General features: G+C 44.7%; 1 protein-coding gene across 6 annotated transcripts in view; it reads right to left on the bottom strand.

Moving 5' to 3' along the window:
• Nucleotides 1-4270: 4270 nt before the first annotated feature.
• The window catches only part of CADM1 (cell adhesion molecule 1), a 317399-nt gene continuing 307687 nt past the window's right edge, over nt 4271-13982 (bottom strand). For all 6 annotated transcript variants that reach the window (XM_058545174.1, XM_058545177.1, XM_058545178.1 and 3 more), the window contains 2 exons: nt 9197-9328; nt 4271-7194 (listed from right to left, as the gene is read on the bottom strand). In XM_058545174.1, the coding sequence (XP_058401157.1) occupies nt 7076-7194; nt 9197-9328 (251 nt within the window). In that variant the 3' untranslated portion in view covers nt 4271-7075. The remainder of the gene's footprint in view (nt 7195-9196; nt 9329-13982) is intronic.

Raw genomic sequence — 13982 nt, 5'->3', positions numbered from 1 at the left:
TTTGTGTCTCTGCAAGGAAATCTATTATTTTCCATAAACTGTCTTAAACATCTCCCGGGCTGCATTTCTGGCTGAGTTAAGAATCAAGCCATCAAGAACAGCTGTGAATGTTATACACTTTCAGCAGCAGCAATGGGCTTTGCCAGGGAAGTAGGAGCAAAAAACCCAAGTAGGACATTTCAGTTGACAGTAATGGCATTTCCCCTTCCTTGTCCAAACGATAAAAGATTCATGCTCCTAATTGCAACACTATAGCTGCCCCCATCACTTTATTCTGGGAGAGGAGGTTAGAGAAAACAGGCCTAGAGAGAGGGAGAGAAAGAGAAAGAGAGAGAGATGGACTGTAATTTCGTCACTAGCTAACAGAAACTGATTAGTGCAGAAGACTTCCTTCCACAGCAATACTTTTTAATCAGGTCTGCTGTGTCTGGGCAAACAGCTTTTGTGGATTAGCTAGACTTGAGCCTGCCAGCGTCCACTGCAAGCTTAAACGATGAAATACACAACTACAGAGAAAACAAACCAAAAAGAGTAATAAAGTCACACATTTCAATATTCAGCAACCATTAAGGGATTTAAATATTTGCTTGCTATTAAAGGCCTGCATTAGGCTCTTCCAACACCAGCTCTGGAAGACTGAAATATCAATTACGGATCAATTTTCCCCCTAAGTAAACACTAATGCAGGATAAACAGTATTAGAAGATGCAATCGTAACATTGCTGACTTCAGGAGGGACTTCCTGCTGGTAACAGCAAGTTTAAGCCTGGTGATTAATTAACCTGAGAAGATAGCACTTAAGGAAGATTTAAGGCGATCATGTCTGAAATATGACTGTGAGTCAGTGCACACTTGGAGGGCAGCTGGAGAAGTCCTGGGCCCTAGCACGCGCTGATTTGACCCTCAGTAGTAGTCTGCACTTGCCCCGGAATCACCGCCCCACAGCTCAACACCTCGAAGGATTAGGAGGGAGTGAAATGGGAGTCGAGAGTGGGCGTGCATGTGTGAGAGAGAAAGCAGTAGACATTAAGTCCGATTCCTTGTTGGAATTAATTCCATATTTAAATATGCAAGGCCCGAGTTGCATTTCTTAGCACTGACCACTAGGGGCACTAGACAGTTTATGTTCACTTTGAAGGAAAAATAAAAACATAAAACACAAAACAAATAAAATTTCCTGTGTACAGAACAGCCTGGAAACTCAGGATCGGAAGACTTGAAAATAGAAGATTCTTGCTTTCAAGTCTCAGTTTTGGGGTGCTCACATTATTCTTCTGCCTAATACCCTCTTTCCGGCATGTGTAATGATGGGGGTTGGGCGGTGATGTGGGGGCATTGAACACTGTGGCTCTTGCTGGAGACACATTTCACAGTTTCAAGATGAACACAAATAAGGCAAGGAATATGGTTTGAATCTTTCTAACATGCCATGCCTCATTCGGAAGGCCCCTCAGAATATATGCTAGCAATGGTGAAGCTTTGCTTCACCATTACCAAAAATGTCATTCCCATGGGGAGAACAGGTATCCTGTCCTGGCAGCTCCTTGAGAATGATGGGACCAATAGCAGTAAACTCAGGGCTGGCTGGCTCATTTCCTCAAGGCCAACCTGAAAGCTATCTATATTGAGGGTGGACGAACTTATAAATGTCAAGGTTTGAAATACAGAAGTGACCTCTTCAGACTGAATATAAAATGAGACTCAGGCAACCAGGTGCTTGGCTAGTCTCCCTGTAAGGAATTTCTACCTGCTGAGTGCCGACTTTGCACCTACCACTGACTCGAATATATTGGCCCCTAAGGTCTTTTGGATGACTGCCAAGAGTCCCTTCTTTTTCTCCTGTACAGTGGGTGAGGACATCCAAGTGCTTCATTTTGGAAATATTTCCAAACTATATATTTGTGGCTGTGGATACAAATTTCACTCTGAAGGAATCTGGCTGCTGAGTCTTCATGACTGAGGGCTGTGTATTTGGCATCCTGGCAAAAAAGTGTATTAGTCTTAGCCGTAATTTTATAATTAAACAAAGTGCCTTCACGTAAGCAGGGTCTCTCTGCCTGTAGCATGGCTGCTTTAAGGTTCTGGATGACAGAATCAAAGGAACATTTCTCCATGGAGTAAGTCCACAGCAGCACAAGAATTACATTTCAAGTAGACAGAGGACAGTGAAAGATTGCACCAATTAACACTCGCATATCACCTCGGGGTTCGGGTTGATGTATTTGGAGAATGCAAGCAGGCCAAAACATTTGTGGAAACTCTCCGGAGGAGAGGAGGCCCATTTTCACTCCCATACCAACGAAGGCCTGGGTAACTTATCAAGCTCCCGCTAAAGTGTATGCTTCTGGCGCCTTCTCATTTGCATACCCTGTGGCACTCAACCGCAGCTGTGCAGCAAGTCGCCACCTCCCATCTGCCTCAGTTCAATGAACTTCTTGGGTCCCTTTTTCGTAGGTTACAGCTGAATCTGGCGCCTCATGCCACAGACAAGGGGAGGGGCTTGGGGACACGAAACACACTGTGTGCCACATGGCCTGGACTAACTACACCAATGAATGGTGAGAAGGGCTCATTAAACACTCTAAGGCAAGCATCACAAGAGCATGGGGTGTCCATACGCACAGGAGCCCAAATAGCTCCCTCCACTTGAGTACCAACCACTTCTTGGTAGCCATGGGTAACCTTCTATCTTTTTAATTACCATCCGCCTCTATCCTGTATTATGACCAACATGTTACTCTGTGTCTGACACCTTATTTGCTAAGCACTTATTGCCTGTCTCATTTCTCTCTCCTAACAACCCTTACAGCGATCTCTACTGTACAGAGCAGGAGACCAAGGCCAGGCAAGTTGAGTAAGTTGCCCAAGGTTTCACAGCTAAGTGTCAGAGCAGGGATTTGAACCCAGGCAGTCTCTTAGCATGCTCTCCTGATCTCTACCGTCTGTCACCTAAAGGGTCTGTTGACAGAGCTCTGATGACTTAGCACTCCCCACTGCCCCCTGCCCTCTGGCAGAGGCTGGGAGAGGCCCCTGAAATCTTGACTCCTCTGCCTGGACTTGGAGATCAGCCACAAGATCATCCCACCCTATATGCCTCATCTGATTTCACTTTATTCTTCCCGTGCCAATCAGCAGGCTGGCGGCGCTTACTGCCTGTTGTACTTTTGACTCGCATTCCCTCTTCACTAAACCATCCTTTAAGGTCTAGCTGGGGCCCCAGCTCCTCTAGGAAGCTGTCTTGTCATGCCAGCCTTCACGGATATCCCTTCTCCAAGAAATTCCCACAGCATTCTCTGGGCTCCTTAACTGTATTCAGTGTGGCCCCCATGGCTGAGGATCATTTCACATTTTCACGTGGGTGTAAGTGATGCCCCGGTTAGCCTCCAGAGACCATCTTACACTTCTCTGTTTCTCACAAACAGCAGGTGCTCAATAACTGCATATCTATCTGGTTAGCTGATGTTTACTGAGACAGGCAAAGACCAGGCCAGGATGGAGGAGGCTGAAATGAGATGCACAGCCTTTGGCTTTCTGGAGCTTACCTTTTCTCCCCCTGCTGAGCCTTCCCCGTTATCTGCCAGAGAGAGAAAAGGGGAACGTAGACACAGCTGGGTGAGTGGGGGGGAAGGGCAGTTTGGGGCTGCTCAAATATTATGTGTGCATTTGTAAGATCAGTCACCATGAAGTGTAGTCATCGCTCACTTCGCCCTGCAAGGCAAGAAGGATGACAACAGACCGAATCCTGCGGTACACCCAGGCCTGGAAGTCTCAGCAGCACGAACAGTGAGAACAATCTTCCGTAGGCAGCCAAGCCAGTCCTCCGCAGATTATGTTGTCTTTCGGTTAAAGGAGAGAGAACTTGAAATGAAGAAGGCAGAATGAATTGTTAAGACACGAAATCCCAAAGTAAGAGACAGGTGGAGCAGCCAACACAGGAAAGTTGGTGCGGGTGGTGGGTGAAAAGAGGGAGAGGGAGGCAGGAGACGAATCCACAGGAGGGGCCTGTCCTGGCGGGCCCGCCACCGCATCACGCGCACCTGCACAAATCGCTGAGTCAGCGCTGCCAGAGCACCTGGCCCACCTGTCCACGGAGAGGGGAGAAGGAGGAGGAGAGAAAGCGGTTCCAAGAAACCCAGCCGGCAGCATTTCCTAGCATCTACCGCCCGCGTTCTTGGCCCTGCGCAAGGTCCTAGGGAGGAAGCTGGACCAGGGGCCCATCTCTTCTCTGGCGCCGAGGTGTCCATAAGAAGTCCATAATGAGATTAAAGGATCACTTGGTAACATTAATTTTTTTTTATTAAGAAGACAGATATTTTATAGTACTTCTTTTTTTTCTTTTTTTTTTTGTAAAAATGGTATACATGAACCAATACAAAATGCGAATGGGAACATATGGATATGAAGTTTCTTACACTGTAACATTGTTCATGTACACCTCAGAAACAGAACTGGCCTAAAGGGAAAAATAAGACGTCGGTGTGACTAAAGAACAAGCTTATTTGGCATCAATTATACATCCTTCATTATTTTATATTCCTTTAAAAAACACAAAAAACAAGTTTGTTCTTTCTTCACTCTAAAAAAAGTGATCAACCTGTACAAAGTAATACTCAACAATACATTTCAAACAGTGCACTGTATACTTAAGAAAAAATACATAAACCAATATACAACTAAAATCCATAATTTCCTGTTTTTGCTTTGTTTTATTATTTTTTTTCCAATGCGTGGGGCCTACACTTTGCAATCTACCTGAGACGGAAAACACCAATCGAAACACATGAACCTGAGACATGTCAACATTGTAAGCCATAAAGTTACATCAGGAACACTGCACTACTGTACACTTTTCAAAACAGAAAGATGGGAGGTCCCAAAAACAAGACGCCAATTCTGTGAGCAATGGTACTTTTTTTTTTTTTTCCCTCCTAAAAAGAACAACGGAAAAAACCTTTCAACAACATGCTAAATGGTTCTCACCCTTTGATATGGTTAGACTATGGTCAGAATGGGTGCTAAGGGCTCGGAATAGAGCTGCACGTTATAAAATTCATCGAAAAAGGGATGTTCATTGTGGCTTTTTGTCTTGGTTAGGTGCCTAGGGATAGGAGAAGGGAGAACGAGATGCTGCTCGATATAGATTTTCTTTTACATATCAGTCCGTTCCCAAAAGGCCCCCATATTGCAATGGTTCTATCAAAGGTTAAAATAAAGACAAGAAAAATAAACACGCTTTCAAATAACAAAGAGTTGACACTTTTTTCCCCTTAAATAAATCAGCGTAAGTTTTCCACATAATGTAACAATAGTAAAAATGCACCTTGCAAAATCCAAAAGTACTCACTGAAAATGTTATATAATATATATTTATATATATATAGATCTATCTTTTTTGATGCCATCTTTCCATAGGGACTGTATCCTGGAGTCTGGAGCCTTACCAAAACATATGGTAAGAGTTTAGTTTTCGTCCTTCAGGACTACTTCTAGATTTCCTAGATGTTTCAGTGAAAATCCCCACATTTCTTTAAAAAAAATGTAAATGGTAACTTGACTCCTCTACCTTTTCCCAAGGCTCCCCATTGAAGATATGTTCAAGGTAATTTATTTTAGTAGCTATGCACTATGGCTGCCATCATGCGAGGATCAGTAATTTTTTGGCAGATGGTTCTTAAGGCTGAGGAAAGAGGCCAAGGCTAGTGTATGAAAGGTAAAAAGATAAAAACACTCACATTTGAGTTTGATTAAGTAACTGAAAATCCCTACATGCTGTTTTTCCACCTCTGCTCTGACCTTTCGAGAACTGAGATCGACAGCAGACCAGTGTGAGAACAATACCGGCCCTTCTTTTGTCCCTCCTGCCTTTGTCAAGCCAAATCTGAAGGAATGAAAGTTTCACACAGATTCGAGTTGGAAATCCCAGCATGACAAATATCTGTAATATACAGTACATGCAGGCCACATCCTACTGCCTTCCTAACTAAGCACAAAGGAAAAAAAAAAAAAAACCCTGTCCCACTCAGTCATTCGCACACCACACGTACTTGCTTTTTCCTACAAATTAGTGAGAAGTAAGGCCGATTGGGAAAGGTGGATGGAATCATTTGGAACAGAAATAACCAGAGCAGAACTGTCTTTCCCCCCTCCCTACTTCCCCTCCTGTGGCAACTCAAATTTGTCCACTTATATAAAAGGAACAGGCCTCACCTGTCAGGTCTGTTTAGGGCATTGAAAAAGGAGGAGCCCTTTCCGCCCCAAACCTTTCTACAGTGTGGGGTATCTCTACTGAGCCGTCTACAGTTACAGAATTAAAGACAGATTCAATCTCATTGTGACACACCTCACTTGCAGATAACCCTGTACAGTAATGTAGTTCCACAGCAAACAGAACAGTTTCGGAATCACAGTCTAAGTTTCTAGTCTTCACTGCTCTAAGTATTTGAAACATGGGCAGCAGCAAAGAGTGCTCATTGTTTGTTCACCCAAATCTTTACGACAACAGAGAAGAATGCATTATGGATACACTAAATTCTGAACTATGAAATCTAAAGTGTGCTGGTTCTCCTTTTATGAAACTGAACTTTGAACAGAAAGCAGTTACTTCAAAGATAAACAGAAAAAGTCCAAACAATAACAAAATAAGGGGAAGAAAGATTCTAAGGAATCCCAGCAGGCAAATTCCAAAATGGGAGATTTTGGAAAAAATCCAAAATTTTTTGGGAAAAATAAATGCGCACAAAGGAAGAAAAAAAAAGGGAACACAACAAACAAATAAAAAACCAAGGCACAGAATTTTCTGCAATCTATCCAAACTAAATCCAAGCATCCAAGTTTGACTTGGTAGGAAGAAATAAAAATTAAACAAACAAACCAACAAGAAAAAGAGGTGTCAAACAGCAGAGTGTACTTTTCAAAGAACATTTTTGTTACACAGCAAATCCCAAGCCTTCCCAGTCTCGCACCTTTCCACCCATTCATTAAAAAACACACGAATTTCTCGCAAGTTCCAATATCACTGTCTCTTTATCATCTAAATAGGGCCAGTTGGACACCTCATTGAAACAAAAAGGCTGATCTAGATGAAGTACTCTTTCTTTTCTTCAGAGTTGTTCTGTCCTCCTTCTGCATTGATTATAGCTGTGTCTGCGTCTGCTGCGTCATCGGCTCCTTTGGCTTCATGAGTGAAGTATGTACCTGAAAGATGAAGGGGTAAAGGACCGTGACTGTCTGATGGCCTCTGTGTAAAGTGGTACAGAGATGGCAACTTGCTTTATGGCCATCATCAGCCGAAGTGGTGTGCAGGCAGCAGAGGGGAAAAACAATTGGAAGAAGAGAGCGAGGTGGGTGAGACAAATGGGGATCCAGGGGTTCCAAAGGCACCACTCCAACTGAACCGCTGCGATATAATTCAGCAAATGAGACATTAGAGCAGTGATTATGACCAGAGGATGTCAGCAGAAGAAGACGTGAGTGGGAGCTAAAAATGCAGAAAGCTGGAGAGCTGCTGACTAACGTACACACAGTAAACGCCCAAGACCAATGACCACATGTGTGCACGTACATGGGTAAAGACCAAAGCGAGGGAGAGCAATTAGCCAATAAATGAATTAGGGCCCTGATGATGTTCTATTGTCACCTCAAATCGTTTATCTGCACACTTGTCTCCTGCCTCCATGAATCATTGTTGCCTATCTGCAAGCGAGAATGTGCTTGAACTTGCACATGAATGCTTGATTTTTTTTCTGCCTTTCATTTCAGAGTGGGGTTCCAGATTGAGAAATAACTGGATATCACAACAGTCGTAATGAAGGCTTGGCATCTGCCTTAAGGAACAAGTGATTCTCGTTCATAATGTAACTCTAGACCGGACCCGGATTCATGGATTTGCTAATTGGCACAGCCACTTTATAATGACAATAGACAAAACGTTACAAAGTTGGCGACACTCTTATCAGCAAGTCCCAAGAGTTTACATGGAGAAAGACAAGGACTGCACCTCAGTGTGATAAATAGGTAGAGTTTATACTGTCTGTTATAACCAAATCACCCTCCTCCCATTATATGCTGCATTCTTGAAAATTCTTAGGTAAAAAAAGGCTGATACATTCATTGTATTTTTAGGTTTTCAAAGGGACAAATTTGAGAAAGCAGGCGGTCAAATGCTCCCCTCCCGTATCCTTTCCTCTGCAGCGTGTCCTTCTTCCCCTGGGTCTCCACAGCTGCTGCACAGACTTCCGCCCTGCTCTCTGGCCTCACCCTGCTGGCTTTATCAGCTCAACACCAAGAGGCTGGGAGTTCTCAGTCAAACAGACTGCCTCCTGGGCGTGGACAGAGGGTACGCATGGTGCTGAGGGTCCCCAACTGTTTTACGCTCAAGATGGGCACTTGGGATCCTAAAGGCAGCCGTCAAGTACCTTGGACCTCCACTGCTGTGCTCAAGGGAGCTTCCCCAAGCCCAGGTTCTACAATCAAGCAATATGCAAGCGCTACAGTTAATCCTATAGGAGAGCCCCGCAAGCTCATTGCACAGTGCTTGAGAAAAATAACTGAGAAAGACAAGGTCCGACAAAGAAAAGGAAGAATAAATTACCAAGAGGGGAGGAGAGGATCAGAGCAGCATGGGGCAGAGAGGAGGAGCGTTGGAAAAGATGATTGCCCATCCAGACTGCACAGTTGATAAGTGTGATGATTAATGGCAATTTAAATCAATTGCACTCATAATTCTAAAAATACATATTTATGTGGCTTTTAAGGCACATAAAACCAAGGAAGCAGTCTAGCTGCTGTGACCAGCTTCCCCAGAGTTTGGGGCCAGGGAGCAGAGCTAGCCCACCTGCTTCCCGGAAAACGGTAGGTTATGGGTGTGCTCTTTCCATGTTTATCATTTTGGGGTTCACACCACACCAGACCCTATTTGTAAATTTTTACTCTATCCCCAATTATGGATTGTAGAATAACAAATCTAAAAAGCTTTATACTGAGAGAAAATCCAAATCAAACAGTGCTACTCATCAGCTCTCAGAGTCCTAATCAGCAGCTGCTAAGATTTTTGTTTTTTTCTCTCCCCGTTTCAGAATTCAAAGAGGCTATGTGGCCACATAAACCAAATTCCCTATCAAGGACAACCTTATAAAGTCCCAAAATGTAGGGGCTGTGGTGACATGAGACCTCCTGCCTGCCAAAGCACCTTGCTTACCTTTATGTCTGGCAAAATAGCGCCCCAGAATGATGAGCAAGCACAGCATGGCGAACACCACCACGGCCACGACGCCGCCAATCACGGCATGATCCACTGCCCTTATCGCGCCTTCTTCACCTGCTCGAGAATCTGTTGAAATCAGAAGAGGAATAGGGATGCAGAGCTCATTATAAGACACCAGAAGCCCTGGAGACACTGCTTCCAGGGTCAGGTCACCTTCTTTTTTAATGGAGGAGTCAGAGAGAACACTGAGATGGATCAAGTTACACCGAGGGAACAGACTGACCTGTCCAGTGCTGAATTGATCTGTTCTCCCCACGAGGCCACTTCATTATAAGCAGCATAGGAGCGCTAATGCATGTGGAACAAGCTTAGGGAGCAGAGAGGGGAGAAATGGAGTCTATCCAGTTCTGACCTGGTCTTAGCGTTCACTCTATCTGTATTCAGTTGCAGATTCTATTAAGGAGGCAGACCTAACTATTTAAGGGCGTCGGAATGGCACCTTCAGGAGGTAACGGGAACTGTGGAGCGGAGGCTAGATGCCCAGCGACTTATTCCTTGCTAGGCATATGCATAGGAAAAGTAAGGAGCTCAAATGCCACTGCTGCCTGGAGATAAAACACGGATTAGAAGACTAAAGACAAGTGACATGCTTGCTACATTTAGGATGTATGAGGGAGGAAGCCTCAATCTAAAACCTAAAAACCTATTTCAAAAAAGACAGCGAGGAATAACTGTCCATCGCCACAGTTTTTATTTTATTTATTTAACACTTCACAATGCAATTAATTTTCCTTTATAAGCATCACTCCCTCAGGGTGTCTTCTTCCGACTGAGGCACGACATGTTTGGCTGGGGAACAACTCCAAAATGGACCCAGAATGAGCTATGGCGATGCAGAATGGATGTATGGCAGTGTAAACAATTTTAATTTAGGAATGTGGCTACATCACCCCTTGCTGAAATTCTAATGGCACCCGAGATTTATAATGTAGTAAAAAACAATTATTCTCCCGTTAATTAATACATTAACATTTTGGAGTGGAAGCTAAACCATTGTCTTTTTTTTTATTGAGTCAAGTACGACACCTCCATTAAAATGATTTACTAGCTGTACCTTACAATTTAAGCACAGCAGCAACAGAAACGGTAAAAATCTTTTAACTTTACATGATTTGTGAAGTCATATGTGAAGGATTTACCATTTAAATCTTTCAGTACAAGAAGCACATGGCCTATAAATCTGTCCCCTTGCAGTTGCTGGATGCCTAAGAGAAATGCATTTCACCAGGAAGACTGAGAGTGCAAATTCAAGTCAATTTTTAAGAAAGATTTATCTCTGTCTCTCTCCAAAGAACAGAGCAAATCTCTGAAGCCTCCACCTCTAATAATATTTGAAGTTTATCGATCAAGTGTACAGATCCGTGACAGCTAAAGGTAATGGTGCTCTTTTGAGCCGAAACCTGATACAATGCTTTCAGCAGGAGGCCATGATTTACACTTTCTATCGATATTTCCAATTCTGCTCTGAGATTAAGTACTGAAGGATGTGGGGAAATAACTCGTGACTGAGGGGTCCATGAAAAGTGCTTTAATTAAAAGAGTTTAAACTAAAAATTGAAGTATTTAAAGTGTTTCATTAAGTTACTTTTGAAAGGACTACAAAAAACCCCCAAATCCAAACCCAAACAGAAATGCCAAATCAGAGGCAGCGGCAGGTCGCCCAGGACAACGGGATGATGGGAGTTTAATTGGAGAATGGAGATGGGGTGGAGGCAGAGAGCACTGCAGCCAATTAGCCCGCTCCGTGATGTGGGAGCCCCTCTAGCAACACGTCTAATAAGCTCGACTTGAAACGTGGTGGAGAGGAATCTCCCTCCTCAGTCAAAAGTGCTGCCTCCTGCAGATGCAACTGCCTCCATGTCTTCCAAGTCATTTCCACAAGGCGGAACTCAGCCGTGGGAGGGGAGCGCTCCCCTCAGGGTGCCCCTGGACACGGGGTACCTGGAGGATAGCGCGTTACACACTGGAGACTCTCACCCCAACTGCACAAATTCAAAATTGCTCACGGGGAAACGAAAGTAACAGAAAAGCCAGCAAGTTGTGTTTTCCTCCGGGAGCTGTCAAAATACAGGATCTTGTGGGAATGAGAATTAACTAATCTCCAACTGCCGTGAGCTTCAGACCTATTGAAAAATAAGGGTCTTTCCACTAACTCGATATGTCTTAGAATCGGGTGAGGAAAAAAGGCGATCCTAGCTATTGAGAAGAGGGAAAAGTGAGGGACAAGGGGTGAAGGCAGGTCCTGCCCCGGGAAGACTGAGAGCAGAGGGAGGCTTTGAGAAGCTGTCCCAGGCACAGACCTAACCCCTGGGGGAAGGCACTCTCATGTCCACTGTTAAAAGACTGCCTGCCTCCTCCATGCCTAGGCAACAGGAATGTTCTAGAAGCCTAAGAAGAGAAAGCGAGAGAGAGCAAGCAGCTCTGTGATAAAGAAAAACAAATAAACAGAACCTCACAGGGCATGTGTCTGTGGTGTTAATTTCTCCAGCCAAAACTATTCATTTGACCTTTGCTCCCCATGAACTTACAGCTAAATATGCTGGGTGCTGCTCTTTTCCCCTGCACTTTGCCCACATTAAATACCTGGGTTCTAGCTATCTTCCCTGCCCTCAAGGACATACATATTTTACAGATACTTATTTATAAGGGTAATCTCTCCAGCTATCTTCTGATACTCACTTTGATCAGAAAGTTTACTACCACCAGTTAATCACTGAGACATTTTTCCTGCCTTCATTTACTGCAGATGGACACAGAAGGTAACTGATGTTTAATTTACAGGGAACGTTGCAGGTTGCAAGCTCCTTACCGCCTCTTCCCACCTCTAGCCCACCCCTGGGTTTACCGAGGGAGGTACTGATGGAGTTGTGGCCGTTCACCGGTGCCCCAGTCATGGCTTGGCCCCCCCTATGAACAGCAGCGCTGTTCCCAGACTCATCTCACTCCTTTCTCGTTTTCACGTGTGGGATGGGTGGGCGAGTTTTTACAGTGCTACTGATTGGCCCAAGGTGGTGGGGGGAACAGGGTGAAAGCTGGTTACCTACTGCTGGATCAGAACTGCCTGCACTGTGGGCTGGGCCTCACTCATAGTACCAAGCAACAGCTCAAGATGTTACACAAACAGGCACCGGGCTAATGGGGTAGGATGAAGACTGGAACCTGAAGAAAATATCCACCACCAAAAGGAGCACGGCCCCAACCAAGTCCATCGCCACTTGGCCCTTCCTGTTTCGCTCACAAAGCAAGAGCTCTGGCCAGTTCCCTGAGAAATTACTTCTAAGTGAAAAATTTGGGTAAGTCTATGACTTGCACCATCACCCAAAGATCCTGCTCCTCGTGGGGTGCAGACCCTTGCACTCAGGTCCTGTGAACTTTCCTAGGGACATCCTCTCCAGATTTTCGGGTCCTTCCCTAAATTAGAGAAGGAAACCAAGAGCCAGACTCTACAGCTTCCCCCAGCTTCTACACTGAAGAATAAATGTATGCATGTAAAGCACTTATCAACATACCGGATCCTCAGGCAAGTGGACAGCTCTTCAGTTGAGAAGGTAATGTTTTCTTGTTCTCTAAGAGACTACAATTGTTCCTCTCACTTAGTAACAGGTATAAGCGTGTTCATAGTTCTGGAACTAAGCTTTGCCCCATCATCCTGAAGTAAAGGCATGTTTCTGCTTGTTGTGTGCTTATGGTATAAAGGTTATTGTAGCCTTGAAGAAGCAAGCATTTTTGGGTGACACGGTCCGATTGAAGTGAAGAATGTCATCCAAATCATTTCACGTGTGACCTCAAGTAACTCAGGCCTAGTTGTTCCATAAGTCTCATTTTTAGGTGCACTTTCTAAATGTTGGGAAGCGTTCATGACAACTCATAGTTGTGGCATGGTCCTTCCTGCCTACGCTGTCCCATCCTGCAGCTGTGTCTCTGGCTCTAAGGGTGACATGAGTCTCTTTAAGGATAGATCAATGATGAACTGTTTAGTATTCGTGAGTTAGCTTTTCTTTTGGCAAAAAGCTGGAACAACTTGGCTCCAGGTGAGAGTTTACAAGCTGCTTGCAGAATGTTAAGTTGGCTACTGCTGCTTGGGTCATAGCTTCAACCACCCTGAGTTTGCGTTAGCATCTTAGAAACTGCAAGGACAAAAATATTTCAAAGAACTCCCAAGAGCGAGGCCCCAGACTGCTCAGATTTCTTTACCTTGGGCCAGGTAACCTGGCCCGATCCATTGCTCATGGGCCATATGAAGGGGGGATTTTTTTTTTTAATAATTTTATTTATTTATTTATTTTCCCCCCAAAGCCCCAGTGGATAGTTGTATGTCATAGTTGCACGTTCTTCTAGTTGCTGTATGTGGGACGCGGCCTCAGCATGGCCGGAGAAGCACTGCGTCTGTGCGCGCCCGAATCCGAACACGGGCCGCCTGCATCGGAGCGCACGCACTTAACCGCTAAGCCACGGGGCCGGCCCTGAAGGGGGCAGTTCTAAAGGCAGTAGTTCCCTAGGGCCAGACAAGAAAAGCGATTGCTAGTGGAGTCAGTCTCCTTCCCCTCCCTCTAGGGGCCTCCTCTTTCTCTGCTTTCCTGCCTCAAATTACTTGCCAGAGTTGTCCTTAATGCAGTGCTCTGGCAATCATGCTGCCTGTGTTAAAATAGGGCTCTGCAACAGATCCCGTTTCTATGGCTACGTTACCGCCTGGCATGGGACGCGAAACAGAAATTGCCAA

This window comes from Diceros bicornis, chromosome 7 (assembly GCF_020826845.1).
Source record: "Diceros bicornis minor isolate mBicDic1 chromosome 7, mDicBic1.mat.cur, whole genome shotgun sequence".
Classification (NCBI taxonomy): Eukaryota; Metazoa; Chordata; class Mammalia; order Perissodactyla; family Rhinocerotidae; genus Diceros; species Diceros bicornis.
Note: the sequence above shows the minus strand (reverse complement) of the source record. Positions and strands in the feature narration are given on the sequence as shown.